Genomic DNA, 17237 nt, shown 5'->3' on the forward strand with positions numbered 1-17237 from the left:
ATGAGCACCCATTTTACAATGGACAAGCAGGTCCCCTCACTGAATGTGGCCATCTGAGAGGTTCTAGGCTGAGACAAAGATGACCTTGAGCCTCGAGATGCCTCTGGTGCCCCTCACTGCCCTGGCTGATGGGGACCGGTGCCTAGAACAGCCAAGCAGGAGATGCTTCCTATGCGTGCTCTGGAGTTGGAGGCACATGCTAAGCCTTGGGCATTGCTAGGGGGGGTTTCTGCATTGTTGACTCGCTCTGGGTGGATGTCAGTGAGGTTGTTCCAGTGAGATAAAGTGCTTTGATACACAGAGAAAGATGCAGCGTGCCTCTGACTGCAGTGGAGCTAACCCAGGTTTACACAAGCTGGGATTTGGTCCTCCTCAAGGGCAAGTGACATTCATAGATTCATAGATGTTAGGGGCTGGAAGGGAGCTCACAAGATCATCACATCCAGCCCCCTTGCACCAGGCAGGAAAGACAGCTGGGGTCAGGTCTCCGTTTGAAGATTTCCAGGGTAGGTGATTGCACCTCCTCTGGATGGAGTTTATTCCACAGTCTGGACACCCTAGCTGTGAAGTTTTTCCTAATGTTAAGCCTGAAATGATCTTCCAGGAGTTTGTGGCCATTAGTCCTGGTTTTCCCCAAGAGTGCCCTGGTGAACAATTGTTCACTGAGCCCTTGATGTATTCCCCTGATGTAGTGCTAAGCTGCTACCAAGTCCCCTCTCAGTCTTCTCCTTTTTAGGCTGAAGAAGCCCAGGTCCCTCAGCCTCCCCTCGCATGGCTTGCCTTGCAAGTCTCTGATCATACGGGTGGCTCTTCTCTGGACCCTCTCAAGCTTTACCACGTCTTTTTTTGAAGTGCGGCGCCCAGAACTGGACACAATACCAGACTCCAGCTATGGTCTCACCAATGCTGAGTACAGCGGAAGAGTCACTTCCTTGGTTTTGCTTGAGATGCATGAGTTGGTGCATGCCAGAGTATTGCTTGCCCTGCTGTCTACAGCATTGCACTGACGGCTCATGTTCACATTGTGGTCTCTTATTAAGCCTAGGTCCCTTTTGTTTGTGGTGCTAGTCAGTTTGGCGCCACTGAGCCTGTAGGTTGGGGATCGTTCGTCCCAAGGTGGAGCGCTTTACACTTCTCAGTGCTGAACTTCATTAGGTTTCGATCCGCCCAACTTGCCGGTTTGTCTAGGTCCGCCTGTATCTGTAGCCTATCTTCAAGCATGACCACACTCCCCCGTAACTTGGTGTCTTCCACGAATTTGGCCAGTGAGCTCTTCACCCCCGCTTCCAAATCATTGATAAAGACGTTGAAAAGCACTGGACTGAGCATGGACCCCTGAAGGACACCACAGGGCCCTTCTCCACACAACCTCCCCTGTCTTGGACTCCCGGGCTGTTTCCTCACAGCACGTTTCCCTTCTGCAGCACCTTGCTCTCCTCCAGGCATTGTACCAGGAGCCTGGGTGTTTGATGGGGACAGTAGGGCTCGGAGCACTTGGCAGCACCAGTTGCAGGACTGCGGTACCGTGAGGCTCTGTCGGGGCTCTGTTGGGGCTGGATCTCGACCATCTGGAAAGGAAGAAGGCTCCTCTCCCCCACGCCCATGGAGAGGATCCATTGCCTCAAGTCTTGCGCAGAGCATGGAGCTGTATGAACATCTAGCAGCTGACGCAGTCTCCAGCTGTCAGCAGAAAGGCCAACAGGGAGGAGCCTGTTTAGTTTGAGAGATGTTTTATTTCTGCCGGAAGTTACTTTTCAGCAGTTTGAAGGCAGAGCACATCCAGCATCTCACCTGCTAAGTCTGCATCCACCAGCCTCGGGCACCTGCTGGAGCTTAGCATGAGTTTCTCACCAACTAAAAACACATTGGTGTACTGTGTGCATTCGCTTTCTGGGAGCTGCTTCACTTTTTACACTCTATTGCACCCAATTGTGACAGCTGAGGTTGTGGACACATGAACAGGTTCACTTGGGACAGGTCAAGTTGTCTGGATTTGAAAAGCCTCTCAACCCCAAAAAGCAAGGCAGCCCAACCCCTGGCCCGCGGAGGTTTGCCCCTGCACAAACTGGGACTCTACAGTCAGACAGGCATGACAAACAACCAAAGTAATATCTTCCAGGCTTATGCCCTGAGCTTGTCGTCTACAGTCATGTGCCATGGGCTAGCCAGGATAGTGTCTTCCTAGGTCCAGTGGTGAGGTGTAAAAGAAGTGCTATTTTGAGCTCTGTATGCACCCTTTTCTGCACAGACAAACTGAGCTTCTGTTCCAGTTCCTTCCACATTTATTTACAAAGAAAACTGCCAGCAGGACTTGTCCTGCTGACAACTTGATTCCTTCTCTTTACAAAAAGGTAAAGCGTGTGCAGTGCTGACACAGTCTGCTTTGCATCCCACTCTGGTTACAGTTTCCTCTGCAGCAGTGCAGTGAAATGGCTCGTACATGTACCGAGACCGCAGCATTCATGGCAGGAGGATATCTTTGGGTGTCTCACAGTAATACCGTATCACAGCATCTTTTATTAACCAACAATACACTCAGCCACCAAGAGTTACTGCTGGGCTCTCATGCACTGAGCGGAAGCGTCTACACTGGGTTGCTGCAGGGTTGTTCCAACCTAGCTTTAGGGCATGGATAGAAAAACCAATCATACTGATTAAAAGGAGTAGAGACTTGCCTATGAAGCTAAATTGGCTGCAACTGTTTCATCTGTCCACTCAATCCCACAGCAAATGGAAGCAATAGTTTGCCCTGTTTTTGTGGAGTTCAGCATAGGCTGCAAAAACCTACTTGTGAAGCCAGTAAATGAGTGTGGACGTAATACCCTGCTGCTGCATGTAGGCTGAATCTGGGACAGGATGCAAGCTGGCTGGGGTCATGGCCCTCCCTGCTGGGAGAGCAATATAGACACCCCCAGGGCCGGCAGAGTCCTGTGTAGTGCTCTCGGGCTCTGAGGAGGAGAGTCGCATCCCTTGGTAGTTAGTAAAGCACTCCTGGCTGAGGACCAAAGGTGTAAATATAGCAGCAGCCTGGACGTGTGCGTGGTGGGGGGATTTAAAAATGCAGAAAGAGAGGCACAAGATAAAGGAAAAGCCTCCGTTTCTGCCCAGAAACCCAGCATATGGGCTTCAGTACTACGTGGTGAAGTCAGGAGACGGGTGTAGAATAGTGGTTCTCAATCTTTTTAGACTCTTTGCTTTCACTCATTTTTCAACTATGGAAAAATAACAGAGCAGCTTTTCTGTTGCAAAGAGCTCAGCAAGCCCACAGCAGGGCAGCTCTAGCACTGTAGATTCCTATTTGAACTCGTGGGGATTATCCTGGGAATTGTGTGCACACCCCAACAGTGCTAATGCCACGTGGTACCCTGAGCCTTCCTTGAAGGGTGTTTCAAGGCACCCCAGGGTACCCCAGTACTCCGGGTGAGAATCAACGGTGTAGTGACTCTCAGCCCGCAGCACACTATAGAGGAGAGATCACCCACATCCAGGTGTTCGGGCCTCTCCATCCCCTGCTGAAGAGAAAGGCGAACAGCACACAAGCCATCTGCTTTGGCCTTCTGCCTGCCTCTGCAGCAAGCATGCCGTGGGATGAACCCACTAGTACTTCATAGCAGCAAACGTGAAAGCCCCAGCCCTCCTCCAGAGTCCAGAGGTGCCTGGGCTGGAGCCCGCGAGTGTCAGTTCCTGCGTCCTGAGGCTCCCTTCGGCCATCCCAGCAGCACTACCTTCTCTTCCGCATGCAGGTCTCCAGCCGCCCCAGCTCCTCGTAGGACTGGTAGAAAACGTCGAAGTCTCTGGCCCCCCAGCTCCTCCAGACAGCCAGGCACCACTCCGCCGTCTCGTTCTCAAAGCAGCATACAACAGTGTCCCTTGCTACGACAGCAGCCTTGACCAGTGCCCTGGGAAGGCAATGACAGGGGTGGAGAATAGAGTTACAGGAGCGCAGCTCTTCTGGGAAGGCAGGTCTGGCACCCACGTGCACTACATGCTCTAGGTAACAAGCGTCCTCCTCTGTGCTGGGGAGACTGAATGTGGGGGAGCATCAGAAACAGGAGGCCTGCTAGTTCAGTTATAGCAATGCCTATGGTGCTACAGGAATGTAGGACGGGCTTTTTAAGGAAAGTTGTATGTCTAAACGGGCAGAGAGGTGCCTTAGGGTTCCTGGTGCCCTCCCCTAGCTCCTCACCAGTATTTTCAAAGCAGCTTAAGTATTGATGTTCCTGCACACAGCAAAGAAGCCAGTCCAAGCCCTGAGCAGGGTCACGTAACTAAGCCAGCAAGGCCTGATGCTGTGGCTAGGCTAGGTTTAAGATGAGGTAGCTGCAGCAGAAAGGCTAAGGGCAGGCCAGGGGCAAATGCAGCACCCACACCAGAGACAGCTGGGGCCAGGGAGCATGAGGGAAGGGCAGTGTGAGAAGGTGTCAACTCAGGATGACGCCAAGGGGCTTTTTGACTGAGGATCTTGAGTATGGGAGATGCCAAGCGGCCAGGCATGCCAGGTCAGCTGATGAGGGGGTTGTGCAGCGCTCTGGGGTTTCCTGTCTCCCCTCATGTCACAGGGAGCCTTGGAGGGACACAGCCATGGATGGTGGGGCTGAAGTTTCCACCATGCAAAGCTCTGCTCAGCCAAGCAACCCCCGTGGCACGAGAAGCCCAGCCCACAGGACGCCCCGGTGATGGCAATGCCGTGCTCAAAGGTAAGGCCAGATTCTCCTAACCTGAGTCCTGCCAGTTTCAGTGCAGCCCTCAAAGGGGGAAGGACTCGTCAACTGGGGGAGAAGTGGCCAAACATGACCCACCATATACTTCAAGGGCAGGGATCAAAGGTTCTGGCATATGCCCAGCAGCCCAGGCGTGGGGCATACTAGTTTCTGTGGCCAGCGGCAGGCAGGGGACCTGCGTGTCCAGCATCAAGCCTAGCCCCAACCCCTTGGAGGTGCAGCGCTGGTGACACTGCAGCCCTGCAAAAGCTTCCACACCCAGGGTGAGTCATTGGCTCTGCCTGGGAACGCCGGCTGCTTTCCATGCTCCGGGTGAGGCTGAGTCAACAGGCTGCGTGCCTGAAGCAGCCAAGCTGCAACCCTGTGAAGCAGGCAGGCTGGGCACTGGCCACTTCAGCCTGCTGCTGCTTGCCACACTGGGGTTTCACCTAATTGAAAAAAAACCCCCAAACTTTGAAATGGATCAAATTGGTGTAACAGGCATTTGTGGGTTCAGGACACGTCACTGTTCCTACTGCATAACGTAGTGCCAGCCCCGCTTTGTTGCCTGCCATTAACCTCGTGACATGCTTCGGCAGTCGTCTGTATATCGGTTAAGCGCAGGGCAGCTTTCAACCTCCTCCCCACCACTTTATGACTTGATGGTACTCCAGATAACTGCATGCTTACTGCTGCTGCCTACCTTGTAAGTAGCTGCTGCATGGTTTAGCTGCCCCTGACCGAGTGGATGGGGAAGCAGCGGCCAATGGGCTGCTCTTAGCAGCAGCTTGAAAATGAGGGCAGCTGGGCTGTTTTGGGGCTGTAACCCACTGCCTCGACAATGCTTGTGCACTGTTGAATCAGAACATCCTAGACCTTCAGTGCTGGAGGTTGTGGGCAGAGAGGACCAGGAGCAAATGTCAGGCCTCCCTTTCAGCATCTGCTCTCTGGCACTGTGTGACATGAGACTGGGCAAGGCTGGCCTTTGGTCTGACCCAGGCAACGGCAGCTTTCATGTTCACTGAGTTCACCCAAGCGCATACTCTGGGTAAGCACCTGCTTCTTCTGCAGACCCAGGCTGTGCCCCTCCAACACAGTGTCACAGGAGCTAATCACAAGCCGTTACATTAAATTAGCAGGCAAACCGAGTGCAATGCAAGTTGTCCCACTGCCTGCACCACGCAGGCCATTCACACCCCTTATCGCCTCCTCTTTGTGTCCGTTGGTCCGAACACAACTGGCACAACTGATGCTGGTGACCCGCACCCACAGCATAACAGTCTGTTTGCTTGGAAGCTTGTTTGCTCTATGAATCATTTTCAAGGATGCCAGGCAAATGCTTTCCACAGGGATCCAGGAACCCTTCCCATGCTGTGTTGCACGTGGCACAAGCGTGCTCATGGAAAGCCAGAGCTTCGACCTGATCGGAATGAATAAGGCCACAGACGAGCGCTGCGTCCTGCACATCCTGTGCTGCACAGGGACCAGATCTGCTGAGCACTAACCATGCCTGCCCCTTGCCAGGTGCCCTCGACACCAGTGAGGTCGGCACCCAGCAGGATTGGGCCAACAGCATGAGTGTAAGCCTACAAAGCAAGATAGAGGGTGGGATATTTATGGGGGATGCTCTGGGGGATGGATCATGGCCTCCCTGCTCCTGCCCACTTACAACTGAGCTAGTGGACATAGGGGATGAGGGCACAGATGTCTCTACCCCCACTTTTGCTATCAGCTCAAAAACCTAAAGGTGGCTCTAGGTTGCACGTGGGACCTGCTCATGTCACCAGAGCTTGAAAACCATCTCCCTGCAGGGGTGGGAAATGCTATGCAAAGCCAAACCAGAAAGCTACTAAAGGTGAATGGCCCAGTGGGAAGGTCCCTCCCTCGGACCCTGGCTCCGTGTCCTCTGGACTCCAGCGCTGGGTGAACACACGGGCTCTAATCCCGCCTTACCCGTGGGAAGCCAGTTCTCCAGCCTTCAGCACGGCGATCACTCTGCCACGCTGCATGCCGGACTCCTTCTCCAGCCCGATGATAATGATATCTCCGCCCCGCCTAGAAACGACACACATAATGACAATATTTCTGCAGGGTCTGTCCGGACTGATTGCTGCCCTGCTTCTAGCTTTCAACATTTAGGGACTTAAGAAATCTTTGTTTGGTGGCTGCACCCATAACTATCATGTTTAATCTCCATTGATGGACATACCTGGCAGGGATGCTCTTTTGAGCCTGGTTAAGTGCTCAGCCCCCACACGTGGCAATGATAGCCTTGAATGGGGCTAACTGCCCAGGCTAGAAGCGAAGGCTAGATGCCATCCCAAACCTGAGCAAAGGGGGGTTCCCAGCTGGAAATTCGAGCATCATCACTTCTTTGCTGTATCTTAACATCAGCTGGTCTCAAGACTGTAATTAAGCGCAATTGGAAATAAGAGCAAAGATCTCATGCTCCCACTGGCAATTCATGCAGCTTTGCAGGGTCCCTGATTTACCTGGGGATCCAGATGAGGTCTTTCACTGGAAGAATCGTCACGGCTTGGAGACGCTGTGTGTTATCACCTGCTTGTGAAGCATCGCTATCGGCTGGGACCAAGGGAGGCGTCAGCTCATGACACTTGTCGGCCTCCTCACAGTCTGTGGAGAAAGGGGCGCTGGATGAGCTCGCCGGCGAGCTCGGCAGGCTGGAGAAGGACCTTGTAATTTGATGCGGAGGGGAGGAGGAGTAAGATGACATGGAGCAGTAGTCCGTGAGCGAGTCCTGGTGGTTCAGTATCTGCGTGCCAAGCTCCTGGCTGTATATAATGCTCATATCAGTCAGCGAGTTCCCCTCCTGCACCTTATGGGCTATCGTTGTGGTAGCAGGGATCCCCACAAAAGGCTCCTGAATTGTGAACATATCCCTTAAAGGGCTGCAGTCTCCGCAGTAGTACCGCGCACAGAGCTGGTAGCTGGTCACGTGGTACATCACCAGAAAATTGGTCCGGTCATCGAGGCACCAGACCACTTCCTCGCCGTGGCACTCCGAGTTGCACGTGATGGATGTGATCACCGAGGGAGCGCGGTAGGGCTCCAGCCTCCTGCTGATCTCCATGGTCAGGCAGTCTATGATGAGGAGGCCGGGCCCGTTGCTGTACCAGACCTCCGCCCCACTGTTTGTGACCTCCATGGCTTTCACGGGGTAGGGGTTCTGCCGGGGGTCGCTGTCAGCAATGCTGAACTTGGAGCGGTTCACGGTATGCGAGCACAGGTAGGAGCAGTTGTCATCTGGGATGCCGTGCGCCACAGAAAAGACTGCCACGAGTCCATCTGACAGCCCTGCCAGCACCAGGTAGGAGTTCTGCGGGGAAGAGACAGTTTCCCTATCTGGATTCATATTTTGGGCAAGAGGAGAGAGCTCCCAGCCTGGGCTCCAGCTGCTCCGACACCTTAAAACCAGCCTGAGATACCCCAGGTGAAATCAAACCACTCAGTAACAGCAGGATAAAAACACCCCGTGTCCCCATCTAGGCACCTCGCAGCAGAGGCCCACATTTCATCTGCCCTGTCTCATCTCCTGATGGGTGAGGGCGGCTCCCAAAGAGATAACTATCATGTACAAGTCCCAGCTTGGTTTGAATCGGGAGCAGGAGTGCTGGACTGCAAGAGGCCTCCGGGGCCATCACGTCCAGCCCTCTCTGTTTGCAGGCTATTGTTAACCGAGGGAACCATCACTTCAAGCCCGCACAAAACAATATTGGGAAGCACCAGGAATGCTCTTTGACCTGCCACAGGCAAAGCAGGGAGACGAAGGCACCGTCAGAGCCTGCCATGCAAGGACAGGGAGCACGTGGTCAACGCATGCTTGCAGGATCCCAGGGAAAGGACAATGCCTTATGTCAGTGGTTCCCAACCTCTTACAGAGTGCGCACCGCCAATTTAAAATGATACAACTTTAAGTACCACCAGCACATTTTTGTCACATAAAGCAATTATAATAAATCTGTTAACGCGTGCCACTGATGAGTTGTACCTGTGCCACAGATTGGGAACCGCTGCCCTATGCTACAAAGGGAGGCAAAAGCCCCCACAGTCCATTACCAGCCTGCTGCAAGGGAAATTCCTTTTTCATCCCCAGTCTGGGGACTGGTGTGACGCGAGCAGAAGAGCATGACCTTCTAGCCAGGACCCAGGAATAAAACAGAGGGGTGCTTTGGCCTTGGGGGCATCCAGAGGAAATGCTCACAAACGGGGAAAGGACAGGCCAATCTCTTCCTCCTTGCAGTCCTCCAGGGACTGCACCGCTGGCAGGCACTTATCTGACAGCACTGCTCCACCAAAGGGAAAGCTGCTGCTCTGGGGCAGCAGAGCGTTAGCACGGTGTCTTAGCTCCCCTGTCTGTGAAACAGATGTTGTGGGGACAAGAGGATATTACTGATGCATCTCAAAAGCCGTGTTTTCCACAGCTCCTGAGGTCCCTGCTGCTATGGCTCCCAGTCTAGCAGCCCCAGAGCTTGCCAGTGCAAAGCTAGTGCAAGTATGTCTCTTCGAGCTGCGGTCATGGCAGCGGCTACACTGAAGACATGCCATGAGTCACTGGTTGGCCCTTTGTTGCTCCTCCTACAGCTGTAGGAGAGTGTGGTTTGGCTTCTTTCCTTACTCTTAGCCTCACAATGGTCTTTTTGACGGCCTCAATTTGTTGCTGTCAGGTAGAACAGGCCAGATCCTCAATGCATAAACTGGTCCCAAAATGAAGAGCTGTGCCAATTGCGCTCACTGGGGTTCTGGCCTCGTGCACCCCAAGGCACGCTACCAAACACCACTCCAGCAGCCAGGTTGTGCCAACATTACTCACCATCTTGGCCACAGCCTGCTTTATTCAGACACCACGTCAGTCCCCAACAAGGGGCTTGAACTCAAAATAATTACTGCATGCCTGGAAGTAAGAGGGTTACTCACTTAGCAAAGGAGCACTGTGAGAGCCACGTGCCCCTGAGGCCTATAAACTGCAGTGGTACTATCAAGTCCCTGGTTTATTGGGTGTTGGCGGGCATAATAGTAAAAAGCAGAAGTCGCCCAAGTCCAATATTGCAGCAGTGACTAAACCCAGGCGGGACGGTGCTCTCTATAAACCTTAAGTAACTTTTTCAGAATCCATTTTCAACTTAGCTCAGGGAAGAGCCAAGGAAAACACAGGACCAGAACTGCAGTGAAGCCTCAGGCCTGCCAGAAGTCCGGCTGTGCCAGGGAGGTTGGCCTGACCGTACAGGGGCTGTGACCGTACTGTGCAGCGTGGAAGATGAGCCTCCACCTCAATGTCCTGTTCTTGCAGGCTTAAAACTGCCTGGAAACCCTCAGACAGCAGGCGAATGGAGCCTCTACCCGACCCAGACTTGGTCACGTCTGTCCTCGCCTCCTGCTTGGGAAGCCTGATGCTTCCCAGCACTGGAAGCGTTGGCAGGATGCAGCCCTTCCACGCAGCTTTTGTTTGGCTGCGCTCTAGGCTCCTGTCAGAGGCCAGGGACTCTCATACGGTCTTGCCTTACCATCCCGCAAAAGGACTAGAAACGAGACAGCAGCTTGTTTTTTATAGGGAAGGGCTCAAGGGATTTTACTGTTGTTTGCAAAAGCCGGAGATAAACAGTAAGCACCAAAAGGCACGTTCAATCCCTATGCCTTCTTTTTCCCTTGATGGGGAGAGTTTAGAGTTGTGGGCCACACTCTGGTCCTTCCACCTTTCTACGATGCTTCCTTTGGATGACAAAAAGAGCACCGGGATGGGTTTCTTTCGGGCCAGCTTTTCCCCAAGAGTAACCTGTTAGAAACATTCCCTTCAAAGTGAAATCTCAGGACAGTGAGATCTGACTAGGTTATTTCAGGTTTTATCAGTGTATTGGCTCTCATACTTGGAAAAGGGTGAAATTCTCATTTGCTGTAGCAAGCGATTCTTTCCCCCACTGGATATGAGAAGCTGGAAGTTCAAAGAGCCTAACATGAAAGGCTTGAAGTGTCTTGTTTGGCAGAAATGTCAGCTTTGATAAACAGCCGAGCTTCTAGCAGACCTTGCCTGGGCTTCCTCCTGGTTCGTGTCCCAGATGCCTGTACTCTCCCCACTCCACTTGGAGAGAGAAGAAATAAAACGAAGCCTAAAAGAAGGATTCTGCTGAAATGACACAGACTTTTTGGGGAGGGAGCTGGTGTTTTGGGGCCCCAATGTCATTTATTATACTCCCTGGACACACGGAAAAGTGGAAGCAGAAGCCAGAAGATAGTAGGTCCCTAGAAACCCCTGGAAGAATGAGTTTGCAATCAGTGCAGGAGATGAGATATTTGAAATGAAAGGCAAGTTGAATTCACTGCACAGCGCTGAAGGCAGCAGGGGGAAAAAATAAAAGACTGACAGATTTTTCGCTCAGGTGCTGAACAGGAAAATCTCTGTACTAAAGACAGTATGAAAAAGTCAACAGACTTCCAGCAGGCACAACTGCTCCATGGGCCTGTTTGGCAGGGCTAAGTGAGTATAAGTAGTGCCCAAGCCCTGTGCTAACCCTCTGCACAGGGACGAATTTCATGGAGCCACCGAGTCAGAGATCTGAGCATCACAGGATGAAGCTCAGGGTCAGCCTCGTGACCGTGGTGAAAACTGTTTGGTGCAGTTTTCAGATGCCTCCCGTTCTGGTGGCAACTGCATACTGCAAGTGAATGGATAATAATGAGATTTTTTTTTCACTCTGGGTAGTCGGCGCAAAACCGAGTGTAATCCAACCAACCACAAAGCAGATTTTATACACATCCTAAGATCAATCGCATAGCACCATGCCACATTTCCCTCAAGGATGCCTGAGGTGACTGGTGACTGGGCTTTTGTGTTTTTGAAAATACTAGGTATACACTGCCACCCCCACCTTTATTATTACCTCTGGGAGTCGATATCCTATCCTGCCTCTGTTGTTTGTATCTATATTCCTCACCAAAGAGTAAGAGACCTAATGTTAAGGCATCTGTGCTACATGTACCTGTTTACACACACACACTTACATGCCTCCCTTCTCTTGCCTGTTGAAGCTGATAGTCCAATAAAAATGTGCTTAAGAGGGCTAAAAATACTCATTTCCTACATTGCTAATGACTTCATACTGATATTAATGACCTGTTCACTTCCCCGCTACTTCACTCGCACTGACTTCGCACTGACTTTGCTGCAGTGATGATACGGGAACCCAGCTGGGGAGCTGCCCTGTAAAGGAGCTAGCGGCATGTTGACTATTTTCCCAGCAGGCTGCGAAATGCTCGATCTGGACCCTTGACTTGGGTCATGCTTCTGCTCTCCTCGGCTTGGGGACAGAGCCCTGGAAATGATTCTCTTTGCTCTGCTAGCAAATTCAAGGGTACAGAGCAGCCTATTGCAACGGCCTTTGCTTAAACAGGAGAAGGTGAAAAAGACCCTATTCTTGACCTTCAGGTTCCAGAAGCTGGTCCCGCAATGACATATTTTCTTTACCTTTTTCACAACAGGCACTGCTAAGAAGCAGCTCACAGTAGCAGGCGTGTCCAGACCCTTTTGTGGCGTGTTCAGTGGGCACATGCCTTGTAAGCTGTAGATATAGATCTTCTGGTCCTGCAGACACAAACACCACACGTGTATATCTTAGTAACCATTTAACATGGTTGATTTTCACTTGGACACACAGACAAGCTCCAATTTGCCACTATGAAATTGCTGAGTTTGCTTTTGTGGCTGTTGAAAGTCTATAGTTTAACCCTGTTCTCCTTGCAGCTTGTTTTGGCTTTTTGTGATCCCTGCTGGTGGAAAAGGACGCGATGCCACCCCTGGATTCTCCGTAATGCAGCGTGTGATGCCATAAGCTAGCCAGGAGCACAGCAATCATCTGCACTGAGGATATGGACCCCAACCTGAACACAGGACTTGACAATCCTGACTCCACGTACAGATCAAGTCCATTTGGGCTAGTCTGTGCAGGTCAGTTTGCTGAAGGAACAGACCTATTGTGTTTCGGATCAGTTCAGCGTTACACCGCACCTCTCAATGGCACTGTAGCATCTCACGGATACTGCAGTTTGGATGCTTTTGCCCTATGTGCAGGGATAAACCTGGCCCAGTCTCATCTCCAGCTCAGCATCTTGGTGGCTCACAGGAGTAGTCGCCAAGCCAGGAAGCCCAGCCGGCAGGGATGAACGAAAGCCGGAGGTGCCACGACACCATGGGGAGATGCTGTCTCCTGCTGAACTGACTTGAAGCCAACACTGCTCTGATGCAGGTTGAGACACACAAACACAAACACCTTCAGTGTTTCAGCCTGAAATTTTTGCAAGCTTCCCTTTCCATGAGGAACATCAACCTTTCAACTTTATGGACTCTATTTGGGATGGGAGGGAGAAAAGTTGAAATACCTGACTTTTCCCCAACACGGGTTAATTTTGATTTCTCCTCAGTTCTCGTGTCCCTGCCTACATGATTAGAACTGGCTCAATTACCTGTTGCAAATAAATTACACGGTGAATAATGTCCCCTTTTTCCATTGACACAACCCAAAATTTCGTGAACGCGTTCGATAATGGTTTAACGGAGCTGGCAAAAAAATAATTTTGTTGTGTGTCCACTTCACATGGTCCTGCCCAGATGATAGAGGAGATAAATCCACCGTGCCCTCTTGGTTTTATCTTTTTAGGCTTGGATTTTCTGAGGGAACTAAAAAAAAAAGTTCCTGTTCACTTCCCAAGCAGCCAGAGGGGAACATCCATGAGAAGTCCCAGATTAAACGCATCTTGTTCACCACCCTCTTATCACTTGCAGATAAAGATCGTTGGCAGGTGAAATAGATAGATAACTAGACAGTTTTATGTTGGAAGCTTGTAGTTTCCATGCTCATTATGAACAGCAAAAGCCCGGTGGCCCTCAACACCCATTCTCTAGACACTGGCTAATAGGTGGAAACAATGTGCGACTGAGGGAGAGCTTGACTGCCTGTTTGAGGGGTGTTGGTTGCAGCCGTGTTGGTCTAAGGACATAGGCAGACATGGTTCTTTCGGTAAATGTGACAGGTGATAGATAACCAGGATAGTGTTATGTTGGAAGGTTGTAGTTTCCATGCTTTATTTTACATGCTGGCTTCCTTTCTACCTAGGAGAGAACATAAAGAAGCAACAAACCCTCCCCGTGCCTAAAGAAGGGCGTTTGCACCTGAAAGCTTGCAAAGAACAACTTTTTCCAACTATTTAGTTGGTCTAATAAAAGATATCACATTAATCTAAAGAACCTTGACTGCCTCTTTGAGACACCCATTGTCATGCTGTTTCCACTAGCTATGCATTACTAATTTACTAAGCAAACACCATTTTTCTATATCATACACGCAAATAAATAGGTCTTCCCCTGGGGCAATACAATGCAGAAAGCCAACAGGAAAAGAGTTCTCACTTCGGGTCACGTTTACCTCAGTAGCAGTCCACAGGGTGCTCTGAACTTTTAATTGGCAGCATAACTTCATGCCTGGGCAGCTCATTCTCTCCACTTCTATGAGTCCCTTCTCTGTATTCACCACTGTGTAGTTTCTGAAAGGAGCAAATGCCATTTGTTCCAACAATGCTGCCTGTGGTGAAACTGCATCAGCAAGTAGCTGCAGCAGAAGTGCTTGCATTGTGCAGCTTGGATGATCCCCAGTGCTTTTGGCCAGGCCGTGGGTATAGCTATCCCCTTAGCAATCTGTTTGGCAGATGTAGAAAAGGCTCTTAAACCTTTTTGGGAGCTGGATAGTTTATCATAGAGGTACTTCCAAGCTCTACCGCCTATTAACTCTTTGCTAAATGTTCTCCCATGTCAGCTTTATGGTGCTGATGACTGTACTAGCAAGATGAAGCAAATGTGATGGACAAACATCTGGCTGGGATCATCTGACCCCAGTGCTCTTTCCTGCCCAGGGCAGGGGGTCCGACTTGATGATCTAATAGGTCCCTTCTGACCCTAAAATCTATGAAATCTATGATGCATCAAGCAAGAAGAAAGGTCCCCGAGTTGTTAAATTAGTTAAGAAAAAATATGAGTAATGAATATTGTTGCAAATAAAAGAACTGGTTTGTTCCAATAGGATTCACAGGGTAATACTTTCAGCTGGCATTTGGACAATACGGTATTCACACCCACATCTCTCTGTCTGAGCAGTTTCATCAGTTTTAGCACAAGAAAGTTATACTTCCTGACATTTGTATTAGATGCATGTTAATTGGCTATTCTTCTGTCCAAAGAGGTCCCAACATCCAATCAAGGAACAGAAACAATGCCGTGTCTCTGAAATGACCCACCCACATATCACAAACAACAAAGCAAATTGCTCATGAACAACTTACTGGCTCAAAAATGGTGTTTGCACCAAACGATGTAGTATATCATTCAATAGCATCCAGCCTCATGGGGTGAATAGTGTATGGATGAATTAAATGGAAGCACTGAAGTCCTGATTCATAGATGTTTAAGCATGGGCTTGAATCTGTCTACAGTAAGGTACTCAAGTAGGTACTTAATTCCAGACAGGGGGCTAAATCCCACTATTTTCAATGACATTTAAATATGTGCTTAAGTGCCTTGCTGAATGGGGGGAATACTGAATCAGCACCTCAAAGGGGAAGGATTTAGTGTGAAATGGCTTATTAGTCTTAGCAGAACATGTCTTTTTCCACATACAAATATTCTGTAAATATTCAAACTCAGGACATTTTCCTAATCCTCCTCACTAGACCTCAGTCAAACTCATTAAATACCCGTTATGAAACCACCGTGTTACTCACTGAAGTGGTTTGGAAAACCAGTGCTCCACATGCCTCTGGAAGGCCTGCTCATCCACTTTCACCTGCCTTTACGGAGAGCCCGTGGCACAAGTGATGACATGAGTCTATGTTAAACCAAAGACGATTTTTTTAAAAAAAGCCATCTACCTAGTGTCTTCCTTCCCATCCCAGAACACCACGGTGTACTCTTGCCCTTGGGAGGAGAAGAAGGCAGACTGCCTCCCACAGTGCAGCAGGTACATGAACGTAGCAAAGGCAGGGTCCTTCATGCGCCCCACAACAGAAAAGGCCACTGGACGCTGTGAGAAAATAAAACACGTGTATTATAAGGGGTGTGTGTGTGTGTGTACAGAAGCACAGCACAAAATTCATAGCTGACCCGCTGTCAACACAGTCATAATTACTACTATCGATTAATTCTTTGGTGCTAATGGCTGGGATTTTCCCAAGAGCCTAAGAGAGGTTGGGGCCCAAAGTTGCACCAAATCCTTTCCATTTCTTGGAAGAACCCACAGGTTTTCGTGCAGCTGTGCACCCCGATGGAAAATAACGCAAGTAGCAGAAATCCCAATCTTTCCTGCTTTTTCCTCCCCAACCCCTTCATTGTCCCTCTCTTCCACATGAGTATTATCCCTGAACTTCTCAAGGAGAATTTAGGAGACAGCCATGTTCTTCACAGAGCACTGACACCAGTCAATCAAAGCTGTCTGAGCTCTCTGTGGGAAGACACTGGCTCGAGAACTACAAGGGGATTAAAGAAAAAGATAATATTGTAATCCCCTGCTGTATTTTAAACCCTCTTGTGTCCTCAGGATGTTTTTAGAAACTTGTTCCTGATTTTTTTGGAGCTGCAGTCACAGGGCAGTATGTTACCGGGATTTAGTTAGTAAGGGGACACCGTGGCTGATGGAAGTTGAAAGGAAGCTCACATTCATAGAGTCATCTAAAAGTAGGGCTGGAAAGGGCCTCAGGAGGCCAGCTGGTTCAACACGGTACTGTGGGCAGTATCATCCCTAGCTAAGCCATCCTACAGAAATGTTTGTCTAGCCTATTCTTAAAACTGTACAAGCAAAACCTCATCCACAGCAGCCAGGCACAGTGCCTGAAAATGGTAAGAACACCTTAACTTGTCGCCAGTAAAGCACAGGGGCGAAGGCACTGTCACCACCCTGCCACTCAAGGAAGTGTGCCAGGTCCCCAATACTGACGGATACAAACACCCCCAGAGCCCATGCTAGTTTGACTGTGGGGTAAAACTCCTTCCTGATGTGGCGATGTGGTGAGTGGAAGAGCAAGACCCTTTAGTCAAGAATCTCCATGAGCTTCTGGGGCACTCTGCCCGCTGCTGCCAGCTGCGCATGTCTTGGCCAGCGGGAAGGACCACCCCACTAACGTACGGCGCCAGCGGGTGCTGGTCATAGCCCTCGTACCTTCTCCGGCTTTGTGTCCCAGCACTCCATCATGAGCGCCTGCATCCTGTGGAACTGCACCTCCTCCGGCTGCCCCAGCACCGGACGGATCCCTTTGGAAAGTTTCTTTGAAATCTGGAGCTGGTGCTGTCCGAGCACGGGCCGCTGGCCGGACAGCAGCTCGTACAGGACCATTCCATAGGAGAACATGTCCACCTAAAGCAAGCAACACAGAGTTAATAGCGACTCTTCCCCTGTAGCTGGAGTCTGGATGCTCTGGACAGCAGAGCTTGACTGTATTGCTAGAATCCAGGATAACGCCACCAGCACTTTCATACCTGCAAGGGGG

At 50.5% G+C, this 17237-nt stretch overlaps 1 protein-coding gene across 4 annotated transcripts in view; it reads right to left on the reverse strand.

Moving 5' to 3' along the window:
- Positions 1 to 2497: 2497 nt before the first annotated feature.
- LRRK1 (leucine rich repeat kinase 1) overlaps positions 2498 to 17237 on the reverse strand; it is a 101294-nt gene continuing 86554 nt past the window's right edge. For all 4 annotated transcript variants that reach the window (XM_090028731.1, XM_090028729.1, XM_090028730.1 and 1 more), the window contains 7 exons: positions 16910 to 17104; positions 15627 to 15778; positions 14132 to 14249; positions 12178 to 12294; positions 7193 to 8037; positions 6654 to 6755; positions 2498 to 3899 (listed from right to left, as the gene is read on the reverse strand). In XM_090028731.1, coding sequence (XP_089884857.1) covers positions 3722 to 3899; positions 6654 to 6755; positions 7193 to 8037; positions 12178 to 12294; positions 14132 to 14249; positions 15627 to 15778; positions 16910 to 17104 — 1707 coding nt within the window. In that variant the 3' untranslated portion in view covers positions 2498 to 3721. The remainder of the gene's footprint in view (positions 3900 to 6653; positions 6756 to 7192; positions 8038 to 12177; positions 12295 to 14131; positions 14250 to 15626; positions 15779 to 16909; positions 17105 to 17237) is intronic.

This window comes from Crocodylus siamensis, chromosome 15 (assembly GCF_052110815.1).
Source record: "Crocodylus siamensis isolate JL-2025a chromosome 15, ASM5211081v1, whole genome shotgun sequence".
Taxonomy (NCBI): domain Eukaryota; kingdom Metazoa; phylum Chordata; order Crocodylia; family Crocodylidae; genus Crocodylus; species Crocodylus siamensis.